Below are 16,119 nucleotides of genomic sequence, written 5' to 3' on the forward strand. Positions count from 1 at the left end.
TTCGCTACATCCAATAGGTGCGACTACTCACAAATTGTCATCAGCATCCTCTTACCGGGAGTCCAAGGAAACTTGCAGTTTCCGCAGGGGCGAACCAGAAAGAAAGGAGTATTAGAGGTGTTGCTTCCCCACTGCAATTGAAAAGATGGTTGTTGTAATGTGGGGCACGTGACAAGCAGGACATGCATTATGTATGTCTTGCAGATACTGGATAGGTAAGATTTAAACCTGGTACAGTATCCAGATTGAAGTTGAGGTAGAGTGACGCGCGTCTCCCTGGGGAGGTTGCTCTCTTTTATTGCGATTTAAGTGTATTTGTCTTTAAGACAGACGGTGTTTACCGTGCAATTCCTGGCATAGAGGTTTGAGGCTTTTTTGGTAGATATCTGAGGACATTTTTGTGCTTTTTACTTCATGCGACTGAGTTAGCAGGTGCCATATTTGCTCATAATGCTTATAAAAGATTTCTTAAGTCTCTGGACGGCAGAGCCTCCTCAAACAGATGTCTGTTGGGACTCGAAGGTTTCTGGGTATTCAGTAGAAACTGTTCTGCATTTCATTTCTCTCCCATATGGGGAGTACTCACTGTGTAAATGGTGTTCTGGGAACATAAGAAGACAATCCGTAGCAGTTCTGGGAGCGGTGTTCTGACAGGCATGTGGTTTCTTCCAGTGAGTAACCTCTAAGCTCGGCGACCTAATCGGGGATACGTGTAATGAACGTCTCTTTTTTTTAAGCCCAAGTGCTGCCGGCAAGAGATTTGAGGATTTTATTACGGCTCTGAATTTTAGGTACAATTGCGGATACATGTTCGACAAAATGTTGTAAATAAGGTCGCCGATGATTTGGTCGGTGACAATGTCAGGTTTCGCGAGGCGAAGAAACTGAAGGGATTAGGGAGATATTCGTTTATTTTATTACATAGCTCATCAATAGGAAGGTCGAGACCTGTGACCATTGTCGTGCAGTCATCGGCGTAGGATGCAATGTTAACTCCTTCTGATGACGAAGGGAGTCTCGATATGTGGAAGTAAAAAAAAAACCGGGGATAGGACAACATCTTGTTCAATTCTTCTCGTTTTAGATGTTACCTCCCTGCCGATAATTTGCAGTCTACCTTTTGAGACTAGGATGAAGGGGGGACCACGCCATGACTGGCAGTAACGTAAGGTGTATCATAAGCGTTTGATAAGTCTAGCGCTACGAGTACTGTTCTGTGGAGGGGCTTTTGATTAAATCCGCAATTTATCTGAGTTTTGATGGCGTTTAGCACGGTGGTAGTGCTGTGTTGTTTTCGAAAGCCACGCTGATGATTGGCAAGACGAAGGTTTGTGGTGAAATAGAGGAGCAGAATGACTTCGAGAGTATTGGCTTCTTCTTGACTCTTGTTGTTGTTGTTGTTGTTGTATTAACGATAAAGACACTCCCCGAAGGCTTTGGGGAGTGTTATCGATGTTGATGGTCCTTCGCTGGATATAGATCCGGTACGTGCCGGCAACAAAGCACCATTAAGGTACTAGCCCGACCATCTCGGGAACGATTTATATGCCCACATTAAACATTCAAGGCCATCCCTTCCCTTCCCATCCCCTAGTTCCATGAGGAGCTTGGGGTCGCCAGAGCCTCGTCTGTTAATGAAACAGGATTCGCCGCGGGTAGGTGAGGTTGACAATTGGGTTGGAGAAGCTATATATTGCGCTGGCAACCCCTTGAGAGGGATGTGCTACACAACCCCTTGAATCCCTCCTGTTATTGTTGTAGCGATAAGGTTGCTCCCCGAAGGCTTTGGGGAGTGTTATCGATGTGATGGTCCTTTGCCGGATACAGATCCGACAACACAGCACAATTAAGGTGCTAGCCCGATCATCTCGGGAACGATTTATATGGCCACATTAAACCTTCAGGCCATCCCTCTCTCACCACCCCAAGTTCCATGAGAAGCTTGGGGTCGCCTGAGCCTCGTCTGTTAATGAAACAGTATTCACCGCGGGTAGGTGAGGTTGACAATTGGGTTGGAGAAGCTATATATTGCGCTGGCAACCCCTTGAGAGGGATGCGCTACACAACCCCTTGAATCCCTCCTCTTCTCCTACGTTAGCTGGTTTCCCAGGCTTTTGTAGCGATATCAACCTCGCCATTTTCCATTTTTCAGGGTTCACAAAGTTGGACAAAGAGACGTTGAACACATGCGCTAGATATTTGAATCCCTCACTGCCAAGGTTTTTAAGCATAGCCCTGGCTATTCGGTCTGGGCCTTCTGCTTTGGATGTTTTACCAAGTTTAATGGCTCTTCAACCTCCGTGGCGGCGATGGTTATAGAAGACACGCTATGTTTGTGTTTATGTGCGTGTCTGATGGCTTGCCGTTTAAATTTGTCGATCAGGGAATGCGAGAATTGCCGGCAAAAAGTGTTCGCGCATTTCTTATCGTAGTCCAAATAATTGATTGCGACAAGTATAGTGACAGACAATTTTATAAAAGCAAAGAACATAACAAAGAAATTACCATTTACAGACTAACAAACTGTCGAGCCAGGCGTGTTGAAAATTCTTTTGAAACTCACAGAAATCGAACAAATTATTAGCCAATACATTTTTTAAAAAATGTGTCCCCCAATTTTGTTAATATTGCTTTATAAATACTAGCAATAATAGAGTCGATAGTAAAGAAATACAGTGGATATATAATCTTAAAATTTTTCAATTAAATTATTATTTTAAGTACTACTTAAGTATACATAAACATGATCCTAAATACAATTCTTAAAACTTGAACTAAAAATTACAGGATAATATTGGTTGTACGACGGATTCATCCTCCACATTTGATTTACTGCGCTCAGAATGTAGTGCCAACTCTGAGGAAACTATAGGTCAAAAACCTAAAATAACTATCATCCTAAAAACATCATCACCATCTGTGGATGATGAAAGTCGAAATGAAGGAATTAGCAGCTGCAATGTACGCAAACGTTCGGAATCAGAATTTTCTTTTGAAAATCGAACGCAAAGCAAACAAATTAAAATGGAAGCACCTGAAAAATTGGAGTCACATCAACATCAACAACAACAAAAAGAACCACAACAGCAACATCAGCCTGAATACGATATAACTGATTCAGTGACAAGTATAGAACAAGAAATCACAAGCAATGTAATTCTTGATGATCACAAAGAGACCTTGTCTCCTCCATCAATATCATCAGCTGCAACAAGCTTTCAGGAGTTAAGTGGCAGTAGTAATTTAACAACTGACACTCTACCACCAACAACCTCAATAACAGCTAATATCACCGATAATTTTATGTATAACAGCAATCTCTATAATAGCAATATTGAGCAGCAGCAGCAAAAACAAACAACTAATATTAATCTACAATTAAAAGATACAATTTCTTCTTCAGTTAGTAGCGAAGAGAGTATAGCTGAAAATACTTCGTCTGATTTGACTATGAAAATATCAAGTTTCCATCAAAATGCACCAATTACAACGGTTGAAAGTAGTACCTGTAACAGTATTTCAACACTTCTACCAGGCACTAAATCGTATGTGAATGTGAATGCATTATTACAAGCGCCGCTAGACTCATTCACAGCACAAGAGAAACACTTGAATGCCTGTTCTATAATATCGCTAGAAGATGCTGAGGATGATGATGATGATCTAATTGAGCAAAAGTTTGCTGATGCACATAATTACGTATTAGAATCTGGTGAAGTTAGTACAGACAGTAGTGGAGGTAAATAATTCTAGGATCAATTATTTAGCCTGTGTGCGAGTTGGCCTAAATTTCTACCTAAATAGAGAAGAAATCTAAATCACTGGAAACTGACGGTAAGGCAGTGCATACTAAAAATTTAGAATTTTTATGAGCATACTTTTCAACCTAAATTCAAATGTCAAGTTTCAAAAACAAAAATATTGATTTTTCAATATTGTATATGCAAATAAATGGGTCTTGTCCATTCAATTTAAGTAAATCGTAAATCATAGAGCGATGATCCCTGCTGCGATTAAGGTCCTATCGATTGTACGTGGTGGTGAGCTTAATTTTGTTGAAGCTGATGTTGGCGACACAAGAATTGGATCCTTCTCAAATATGGACCGCAATCTGAACATATGTACATATTTGGCAGCCAAGTGCACTCATTGACCTAAATAAGTTATTGGAGGCGTACCAACATCACAGTATTGAATTCGAGATTTTGGAAAAGGTCATTGTGCACGTGCTCCACTATGCCCGGAAAAAAGTCTTATAAAACGGAGCCACTGCATTTTCTTAAACTGCTATCTTGGGATAGGTACTTACCGCTGGCCCTAATTGACCTCTGTTCTTTTTAAGCGTGAAAACGCGTCAAAAATAACAAATTTTCTATATTATTATTACTTTCTTAGCAGAAATAAACAATTTAGGTTTTCAAATCATTTCGCAGAGTTTTGTCAGCTTTTTCCTAAATTATTCCAGTGGAATATTACCCAGCCTAAGGCTGAGTTCGCCTAAATTTTAGGTACCTAAACTAATATTCCAATGGAAATTTCCAGCACTGCTAAAATTTAGGTAAAAAGCTGTGGAAACTGTGCGAGTACATTTGACAATCTAAATTGTTTAAGCTTGGAAATTAATACAAAAAATTGCTCTTCGAAACTTTTGTTGTATTTACAATCTTCAGATATGCATGCTTTAAATGGGCATGGACTAAGAAGGGTTCATAGTAGGAGCTCCCAAGATAGCAATACATGAAACTGCGTCTGATTCAACTTGTAGGTCCTTTTTCGCCGACCGTATTGGATCACATCTTGAGGGGATCCGCCTCTATCTAGGGTAAAATGAAGCGGCTAACATTAAGCATGTCACCACATACTTTCGGCCAGTAAGTGACCATTTCTGAAAAATTTGTGCAGACTTTGATCCACATTCCTTGCGATCTTCGTGTGGCGCTTTGGTTTCACTGCAAAATCTCAACTAATTTGCACCGTATTTACGAATCGATCAGCACAACTACCACATCACTAATCATCGCGGCCTTGGCTATATGTTAGCTACTATTTTTGTATGCAGATGCGCATTTCACAGAAAATTTTAAAATATTAGTTTGGCGACCTTTCTATTTCATAAGTTTTTATTTGCCGGCTTGAGGTCTGATGATTTGGAAAATAAAACACAGATGTTTTAAATTGTTTACCAATATATTTCGGTTATGCAAGATAGCCGTCCTCAGGGTGAAATCTTTGACACGTCTTTCCCTTTCTACGTGGAGTTGTTAACAGTTAAGGGAAAGACGTGTCAAAAATTTCACCCTGAGGACGGTTATCGTGCATAACCGAAATATATTGGTAAAAAAATTAAAACATCTGTGTTTTATTTTCCAAATCATCAGACCTCAAGCCGGCAAATAAAAACTTATGAAAATTTTAAAGTAAAAAACAAAATTGAAGAAAAATCAAAAATTTTGTTTATTTTTAAAACTTGACTTTTCAATTTAGGTTGAAAAGTATGCTCAAAAAAATTCAAATTTTTTTCTTTTGCACTACCTTGCCAACAGTTTATAGTGAACTAGGTTTTTTGTGTATATAGGTAGCAATTTAGGCAAACTCGCATACAGCCTTAATTCAGTTGTTTACTAAAATTTAATATTTTAATTATTATTTTTAGGCGCACATAGTTCTTTACTCACGCCAATCGGTAGTAGTAACATAAATGAGAAGAAATTTATTTTCTGTGATTCGGTTGATCAAGGTACGTAAATAAAATAATGATAATATTATAATAAAATAAATAAATAAAAAGCGCGATATACCTTCGAAAAGATTTAGGCCACGAAGGTCCGTTGTGATACCACATACACCCAAAATAACGGTGACTTGGATCTAGCTACTTAGAGAATCGTTGGGTAGCAACGATAAAGCTCCGAATGATACCGATTTCAACTTTGGATAAATCCTCGGGAGATCCAAGTGAGTCGCGACCGAAATACTTTCACCTAGTTCTGGCAAAAGCTGTGCAAAAAAGCATAAAGTGATTTGGTGATTCCACCTCATCATCATCCATACAGCTGCAGCAGGATGGATTTTCCAGTATATTGAGACGTACCGCATGGATACCCATGGGACAGTGCCCTGTCAATACCTCAATGACCATTGATAGGTGAGCCTTAGTGAATCCAATTTTTTCAGCAGACCTCCTGCCATCCACTTTCGGCCAGAAAGATCTTGACTCGAGGCTCAGCTATGGAGGAGCAATCCACAGGTGGCCAACGGAATCCCGAAATCCCTACAGCCATCTTCATCCGGTTCAGTTGTACCGATGCGGGCTAAGAGATCCGCTTGACAGTTACCCGGGATATCACTATGGCCCGGGACCCAGATCATCTTAATTGTAAAATAATTCGATGCAATCGCAAGCGAGGTCAGGCACTCCCAGACCACCCTCGATCGCACTGTAGTTGAGCTCAAGGCATTGATAGCCGCTTGGCTATCAGAGTAGATGTTAAATTCCCTAACCGTAGTGGATTTCATCCACCGCATCCCTTATCGCAGCAACTTCCGCTTGGAATACACTGCAGTGATCAGCCAATTTAAACTTGCGGCTTACATTTAGCTCTTGACAAAAGACCACCCACCAACCTTTCCGTCCAGTTTCGACCCATCCATTACATTGCAAACTTGTATGGCATATTTTATCCAATACACAAACAAAATACACGGCTATGCATTTGCTAAGTCATGGCAACATAAAAAACAGTATTTTTTTTTTTCAATTTTGAATAGAAAATCAACAACTGTCGAAAACAAAAGAAAATATGCAAAGAAAAAATTGAAAATGAAAAAAGTTGTTCACGATCCGTAGCTTTCATTTGCTATAGCAACCATTGTAAAGGTCTACAAGTAGGATATGTAGCAGTACGCACATACACAGCCACGCTCACCTGATAAAATGCTTGTTATTGTTCGTTTTTTTGTGGATGCTATTTGGCACTGTTGTACTTCTTAGGTCCAAAAAAAGTGTAGTAGCTGCTAACGAAAACTGCGTAAAATTTTTATTGTTATATTACAAAGAAATATCCTTATTTACTTTCAAACGAGCACTTAATTACATCTCTCTTTAAAATTCATATGTTTTGGACAATTTTAAATAACATAATCTAATCTATTACCGGGTACGATTGCCAAAACACGACCAAAACCATCGGGGGAGGTATTAATAGGCGCGTTTTTGCCTCGCTTCCAATAATTCGAATACTTTTTCTCTTTAGACTATTGATAACAGGACAAACGCGTCTTTTCACTTCTCTTTCCACATTTTTGGACGGGTTATTGCAGTCGACCTCGGTTTCAAACTGTTTTTCGCGGAGAACTTTTGAACGGGTAGAAAAAATTAGCACTCGTGTTTGTATTCTTAATGCTGAAATAACTACGCGTCCTCAGATACCCCAATTCAAGGTTTTTGTATAATTTTCTGTAGGACCCATATAGGTGCACTACATTTTCATACTAAATTCGTTCAAAAAAATTTACCATCACAAAACCCATATCTGATATTCCGCTCCCTTTTTTTGTTTCCCTGCGTCGCTTTCCACGACAGCAACCCCGGTGATTTGACACTTCGTTCAGTGTCAAACGCATGTTCCACGCAGGTTCCACGCTAGTTTGACACTGACCGAAGTGTCAATCTGCAGTGTGTTAGAAAGAGAAAGGAATTGTTTCCTTCTCATACATATCATACTTGTAAACCTGTACTATGATAGCAACATTTCCAACATAAAATACACTAAATTCTGAACTCCCTTATTGTCACATATTACATTCATGTGTATGTATTTATTTAATATTTCGCCCATAGGGATAACATCTCACGTTTGTGACAATCTCTTTGAAAATACTAAACAAAACGTTGGTAGTTGCATTTCAACGGTGGCAATTTCTTCTGCCTCCTCGTCCTCCTCATATTCAATGACCTCAGTACCGACGCCTAGTGCAGATTTAATGTATTCTACTACCATTCAACTGCCAGTGCCCGCCCGATTATCACCCGAACAAAAGCAAGAACAAGAGCAGCAGGTACAACAACAGCAACAGCAAAATATTATATTGTCAATGGGTGAGAAGAGAGAGGATTTATTCCAACATGTACAGCACGATTGGAATTTTGGTGGTATAAAATTACAAGAACAACAGCAGCATCCAATAGATGCAAGAACATCAACTGATTTTAATGGTGTGATTCAAACGCATGAAGGCGTTATAAAAGTAAAAAGTATAAATACGAATACGATGTCATCGGTTGAAGATGTAAATATGCCAAGCGTGAGTGCAACTCAAACTGACGAAGTCGTAGAATGTATGGGCGTCGAGGGTGATGGTCATGATACTACGTCTAGAGCAATTATTAATTGTAGTAATACGGGTGTAGGTGTTAGCGTTGGTGTTGGTGTAGGCGGCGATATGCAAGGTAATAATGGTGATATTCGTACAGAGGCTGATGAAGATGGCGAGGACGAGGTGGAGGAAGACGAAGAGGACGATGATGATGACAATGATGCTGTCCGAGAAATAGTTGATGAATTGCAACAACAACATCGTCAACTGATCAAAGAGCGACAACAACAGCAAGTGCAAAGTCAAGCACAGCAACAACAGCAACAAATCGAAGAACAACAGCAGAACCTTCGTGAATCGGAAAACGAAGAACGACGTGGCCATTTAACATATGAGCAAGCTGACTATGAGGTGAGAAAAATTAATATTAATTTAGTGTTTTGTGCAACAGCAGCACGAATTATTACAAGTTTGAACCCTTTATTATGCTGCAGCTTTGTAGTCAAATTAAATTTACTACAACGATAAATAGTTAAAATTAAATGTGGGCAAAAAGCCTGTCCCAAGACGGGATTAATACTACAGCATATCCTCGGCAAGAATTTTCTCATAGACCTATTACCATGCCTCTTATCAAGCCCTGAAAGTACAAAAAAGTACTATGTACTTTATTCTTATATTTTGAAATATATTAGAAATTTTTTTATATGAAATGTTTTTACCCTTTCGGTGTGATAATTCTCAAGGTCTTTATGTTATGTATATTTATGGCCAAAATGTTGGCTCCTGCAGCCCGCAAGTGCTTGAACAGAGGCTGATTAGTTTTAAGGGGATAAGGAATGCAAAAACATTCAAGTGAACGTATATACCCTGTTCCACCATGTTCATCGAAACAAGCCTGCGGAAATACTGAAAATTATGACCGCGCCATACATGAGTTTTGATGCAAAAGCGAGCATAGTCACAATTGCGCAAGATGTTTCGTTTGTAAATATAACAGAACTTCAGACTATGCAGTTGAATCTTATTTCGGCTTGCCCATTCACATAAACAAATTTCACGCGAAAAAAAATACTTGCTTACATCTTTTGTCCCCTATTTATTTGTTAAACTGCAGTTTTTTATTGTGAAAAATCTTAGACAAGTACCAAAAGTACCTGAAATCACTTATAGCCAAAACAAATGTCAAAATCTTGTTATTGTAGCAGTGCTTCGCCCCATCCAATAGCCGCGACCGATCAGAAATTGTCATAAATATCCTCTAACGGGAGTCCAAGGAAACTTGGAGTTTCAACAGGGTTGGACCATAGTGAATATGGCGCAGTCCGGCAGCAAGGATCTGCTGGGAGGGGCGCAACAAATTAAATGGGGTTACACTGAAACGACAGCCCTTGGTCGGTAAAAATTCTAGTCGCTCCGGTACATAGAACCGGCTGCCTTGGGGAGCGATGTCAAACTCTTATGCTTTGCTTGCGACAAAAGCTGAAAGTTGACTACTTTTGCATGTCAGATGACGCTGTTGTTGCGCTATTGTTGCCAAAGAAACGGAAACACAATAATAATACTTTTGCCAATATTGCGAAAAAAGTATTAAATACTGAATTATTATAGTTTTAGGGAGCCTTTGCTATAGAACATATCTACATTTTGTTTTTGTATATTTTATTTCTACATCCAAACCAATTTATTTACAAAGTACATACAATGGTAGTAGTTTTGTAAAAGTAGTAGTTGTAGTAGTAGAAAAGAGTAGTAAAACACATTTATCATGTAATTCACGACACCCTCCCGTTTGACAATAGGAGAGTTCCATTGAGTTATCGAGCTCTGGCTCACGATCAAATCTCATTGGAATGATCTGGATCAACTTAATGAGAGCTGGTAGCACTAATATAAAACATCCGTATTGTTCAAAGTGAGAAGAAGAAACGTACACAAAAATTTAAGATACTGATAGAATTAATAACATTTAAAGAGTTTCACACGTAAACAAACTATTTATTTTCCTCACATTTACTTCAAGTTGTTTACTCTTTCCGTATTTTTTCTTTTAAATATGGCGAAATCTTTTATGTATACACATATGTACATATGTACACATATGTATTTCAGGGCTACCATGGCTCATCTCATCAGCTGATTTTATTTTTTTCTTTTCACTGGAGTAGGGATTGTCAGAAGAGGATCGCAAACTCAAAATGAAACCAACACATTGACAACATTTTCTTACTACACACAAAAGCTGCTAAGTTTTATGTTTCCATTCGTCTAACACCAAAACGCTGATTTTGACAATCTGTTGTTGATGTAGAGATGAGTCAACCATATAGTTGAGCCATGAGTGCTACCAACTCAAAAGTGGTTAGCTGTCAAAAAATCTACTACAGAAAACGAAACGAACAGAACTGCTATAGGGATCAGAACTTGAACCAGATAAACATCAGAATCACAACGTTGTTGTGGCATTTCATGTTAAATTCCTATCCGTATCTGGTTCACGTGTCATTGGAACGTAACTACTGACGTTCTTCCCTCAGAGTTGCCGCTCTTACAAAATATATTATTTCGCTGGCTACGAGAATCACTCAGACGTGTTTCAGCGATGCTAATTTTTATTTTATTATTCTAGCAATGTCAAAACTCAAAAATCTGAATGATCAAAAAATGTCTTGTTTTAAATAGACATTGTAGCAAAAAAAAAAAAAAATAATAAAACTAGTTGGTGGTTACTCCTAGCAATATCCAACAACTATAATAATAATAATAATAATAATAAACCCAACGGATTAATACCTACAGCCCGCCCAACCGACCGAGTTGTTGATAGGCGGAGGTTTGTTAAGCGTCGAGAATCAAAACTGCTCAGCTACAGAATAAAAATCATCAGTTGAGTATTATATACATGTAAGCTTGAATATGCTTCATTTATTATTAAATAGTAATTAAGTACATTAAGAAGAATTATTAAAATATGAAAGTGAAATGAAAATTAATGGTTAGCAAAAATTACTGCAAAATTACGACTGCTGCTGCTGAGTGGTTACGATGACGACTGACTTCTTTATCGTTGCTCTTGTTCCTCTTCTCTACTTCGTACAGGGGTGTTACTGGTATGATTCAGGGCTGCCATCTCACACTCGTTCATCCTGATTGTCATATGCCTCAGATGACTCTTCGTCTTGATCGTCTTCATTGTGCTCGTAATAGCGCCATAGCTTCATATTATCTGCGCTAGTTGATGTTTGACTTGGGCCTCGAAAGTTCCCAACTTTTTTCACATCATATCTGCCATGTCTTTTAACTTTGCTTACTTCGTATGGCCCGATGTATTTACTGGCCAGTTTTTTACCTGTTACGAACTGTGTGACTTTGATGGCTACTAAATCGGATATCTGATATCCATGCTCTCCTCTTCGTTTTCTATCATAGTTGGATTTGTACACTTCTTGCGCTTTGAGTATTTGTTTTCTGGCTTCCTGACGGATTTGGTTTCGCTCATCTTGTGCGACTACCAGCAGTTCTTCTCGGAGTACTTTTAGCAGCTCTATATCGGCTTCGTTTCGCATCTTTACACCGAACATCACTTCAAACGGTGTAAACTTTGTAGAAGAGTGAACGTGAGAATTGATTGCGCGTTGCACTTGTGACGTATATTTGTACCATTTATCCGGCTCTTTTGCTGACATCTTTGCTAGAATAGAAATAATTACGCGGTTCACTCTCTCGATCTGACCGTTTCCCCTTGGGACGCCGGTTGTTACCTCAACATGGTCGATTTTATTTTTTGCGCAAAATTCTTTAAACAGTTTCGACGTGTACGCTGTGCCTTTGTCGCTTATTATACGCAGCGGACTGCCGAATGTTGTCACCCATGACTCCAGGTGCCTTACAACTTCCTGTGCATCTGTGCTCTTTGTAGGGTATATCCACGTATACTTGGAGAAACCATCGACGATAGCGAAAATATACTTGTAACACTTTGATGTTGTATCCAGAGTACCCAAGTGGTCGACATGGAGGGTAGAAAGGGGACTGTCCCCTTTGTCGATACAATGCAGATAATCTTCTTTCTTACCCAGCTTATGATTGTGCATAATGCATTCGACACAATTTTGAATTACCTGCTGAACTTTTTTTTTCAAGATGTGGAATATAGTAACTCTGTCGTATAGCATGCATTGTCTTTTGGCAACCCATGTGCCCAAATCTATGCGTCTCTTTAATTATTTCATTCTCCATGCTCTTTGGTATAGCCAATACATCCTGCCCATCGACTTGTTTATAAACTAATTGATTTTTTAATTTAAAGTTTTCATATGCGTCCTCCTTCTGAGCTCTTGCGATCTGGGCTTGAATTTCTGAGGTCACTGTCATCACGGGAAATCGACTTAAGCTATCCACATGTTTCATTCTGTTGCCAGATCGGTGCTCTATATTGTACGCAAAATCTTGCAGATACATCAACCATTGAACCACTTCACGTGGTATATCTTTTTTCGCATTTGTCTGCTTGAAAGCTGAGCAATCTGTAACTAGTGTAAACTGTATACCCATCAGGTAGTGACGCAACTTTTTTGTGGCTAAGTATGCTGCTTTTACCTCAAGAAAATAGCTGTGTAATTTTTCTTCTTGGGGAGAAATGTTTTTACTCCAGTAGAAAACCGGATGCCATTCTCCGTTCTGGAGCTGCATCAGCGTTGCCCCGAACCCATGTTTCGACGCATCGACGTGTAGCTGTGTCTCAGCGTTCTGCTTATATATTTGCAGTACTGGTTCTGCAACGAGTACCGCTTTCAAATCATCAATTGCCTTTATTTCTTCTTCTTTTATCTGAAATACTTCGTCTTTTCTTAACAGTTGTGTCAAGGGCCTAGCTATACCAGCATAATTACGAATAAACTTGCGAAAATATCCGGTTAAACCCAAAAAAGCCTGTACGTCTCGAATGCTTTTTGGTATCGGAAAGTTTTTGACAGCTTTGACTTTGCTTTTCCCCGGCCAGACACGCCCATTCTCAACTTCGTGTCCCAAAAACGCGATTCTCTATTTCAAAAATTGGCATTTTGCCCACTTAATTTCCAAACCATACTGCTGGGCTTGGTTCAATACCCTTTGCATATTGTCCAAGCATTGTTCTGCTGTATCTCCAAAAATAACAATATCATCAACATAAATTTCAATTATACCTGCGTTAATTAATTTTTGAAAAATGTGGTTAACATATCTTATGAAAACAGCGGGTGAATTACAAAAGCCAAATGGAGCCCTGTTAAATTCATAAAGGCCTTCTTTTGTGACAAACGCAGTGTATTTTTTGCATTGCTCCTCGACTTCGACGTGGAAAAATCCATTTGCAAGGTCCATCACGGTAAAATATTTCGCATCCTGCATTTTCTCAAGAACCTCTTCGACACACGGGACTGGAAACCTGTCTTTCATAACCATGGAATTTAAATTACGAAAGTCAACGCACAATCTGTAGCTTCCGTCTTTTTTCTTTGCCAGCACAACCTTGCTAGCGATTTTTGAGCATGATTCGCGGATAATGCCCTTTTGCAGCCATTCAGCTACTTGCTTACGGACAAATTCCCTTTCCATTACTGACAATCGGCTAGGTGATTCCCGAAGAACAATATTGTCGCTTTTCGGAACAATATTTAATTTAATGTGACAGTCTGATTGAATAAAACTCGGCTTATAGTTATCAATCAACTGTTTGACTACTTCTTTGTATTTAGGTTCTACATCTACCTCATTGCTGCTATGAACAACATTTACAACATTGTAACTAGTTTTCCTGCATTTGTGTCATCTTCTGACCGTGAAAAATTATACCCCTTGGCATTTAAGATTACCAAAAACTTTTTCAAAAAATCATACCCTACAATTGCGTCTACATTTATTTTGGAGAAGCAATATATTGCGCTACACAACTCCTTGTCTACTCTGCTACGTCAGCACTCGTTTACTGCTGAATCCCTTATCACAGCTGAACTTAAGTGGCACATCATTGCTTTTATATCGCATAATCATTCTCCTTGATCTTGACCCCATGGTTGCCGTACGCAATCTTGCTCCGTGTAATAGCTTTACTCTCCTGTTGACCAATTCAGATTAGATTATCCGTCTATACAGTCATAAAACGCTCCTTTCCAGCCACATATTCTCCTACGGTAAGACTGCTCGATTTTATTCCGATTTGTGATTCAAATATAACGGGTCATTTAATAGCTGGAGCAAGTTCTCCCTCTATGCATCTAGATCGCTCTAACTCATCTATTTCAGCTTTGTGGTTAAGACCACCCATGTTGTTGGAACCAGTCGGCACGTATCCGGAAAACAAGTTGAGGATGCCACAAAAAAGTGAGAGATGAATTTTGCCTTAGATTTTCAGTTGTGGATACTATTCAGAAGAAGCTTGATATATTTTTAGCGCCTTGTGCTGCAAATGGGATTGTTAGAACTGCAATGTTCCACTATCTTTAAACGCATATTTTTAGTATTCAGAGATGTGGTGTCGCAGCAAGTACAGTTTCCATGTTTGGAAGTACATACACTAGCGAACAATTTTTTTAGAAAATGAAATTAACGAGATGAAACTTGAGAAATAGGATTTCTGATGTAAATTTCGCATCTGTTATGCGGATTGCAGCAGTAAATGCTACAGAGCCAAATAGTCAATATTTGTTATAATTACATTGTTACTTAAAATCTGTAGGAGTAGCTTTCATAGTATACTTCGGAGATTTTACACTGCGTACAAAGTTCGGGTGTAACCGAACATTACATACTCAGCTGCCAAATTACAGCTTGCAAAACTTTTAAATCACCTTCTTTTAAAAGTGGGCGGTGCCACGCCCATTGTCCAAAATTTTACTAATTTTCTATTCTGCGTCATAAGGTCAACCCACCTTCCAAGTTTCATCGCTTTATCCGTCTTTGGTAATGAATTATCGCACTTTTTCGGTTTTTCGAAATTTTTAATATCGAAAAAGTGGGCGTGGTTATAGTCCGATTTCGTTCATTTTAAATAGCGATCTGAGATGAGTGCCCAGGAACTTACATACCGAATTTCATTAAGACACCTCAAAATTTACTCAAGTTATCGTGTTCACGGACAGACAGACGGACGGACGGACATGGCTAAATGAATTTCTTTTCTCGCCCAGATCATTTTGATATATAGAAGTATATGCCGTTACGGTGTACCGTTGTGCGAACAAAATTAATATACTCTATGAGATCTGCTCAGCTGAGTATAATGAACTGGAATCCCGGAAGTAAATCCCGCCTTGAAATAACTTCGATTTAATTCAGGGATAACGTTACATCCGCTGCGGGCATTTATCATCAATCAACTCCTAAGGCGGTACGACGAGGGAGAAATTACATCTATGTATTGGTCTGTCAAACTTCGTACGTGAAAGGAAAGGTTTCTTATCGTTCTTCTAATTTCTCAATTTTGTTCAGTTTTTTGTGATGCTATATTAACCTTTATATCATAACAAGATAAAATAAAGTGCAATACACCTGGGACACATAAGTCATCATCAGATCAGGTGAACGTTAATTTATTACTGAATAGAAAAAATTGGTGCTCTGTACTGTAATAATATAATAATTACCACATTCGCTACTTGTGTCCTGAGTGTGTGAATGCGCCTGACAAATTATCTAAAGCATTTGATTCTGTTCTTGCCTGGATGATCACTCCAATATTCTGTATTGCAATATGGTCTTTATTAGACTACTTTGGGAGCAGTACAATTATACTTCACTTCGCAACTGATAGCGTGTTTATAT

The 16,119-nt window shown here is 38.8% G+C and overlaps 1 protein-coding gene across 3 annotated transcripts in view; it reads left to right on the top strand.

Moving 5' to 3' along the window:
* Positions 1–16,119, top strand: part of Asx (Additional sex combs) — a 124,990-nt gene that overhangs the window by 45,676 nt on the left and 63,195 nt on the right. For all 3 annotated transcript variants that reach the window (XM_067772290.1, XM_067772291.1, XM_067772292.1), the window contains 3 exons: positions 2,788–3,739; positions 5,654–5,737; positions 7,841–8,727. In XM_067772290.1, coding sequence (XP_067628391.1) covers positions 2,788–3,739; positions 5,654–5,737; positions 7,841–8,727 — 1,923 coding nt within the window. The remainder of the gene's footprint in view (positions 1–2,787; positions 3,740–5,653; positions 5,738–7,840; positions 8,728–16,119) is intronic.

The sequence above is a fragment of the Eurosta solidaginis genome, chromosome 3 (genome assembly GCF_040869045.1).
Source record: "Eurosta solidaginis isolate ZX-2024a chromosome 3, ASM4086904v1, whole genome shotgun sequence".
Lineage (NCBI taxonomy): Eukaryota > Metazoa > Arthropoda > Insecta > Diptera > Tephritidae > Eurosta > Eurosta solidaginis.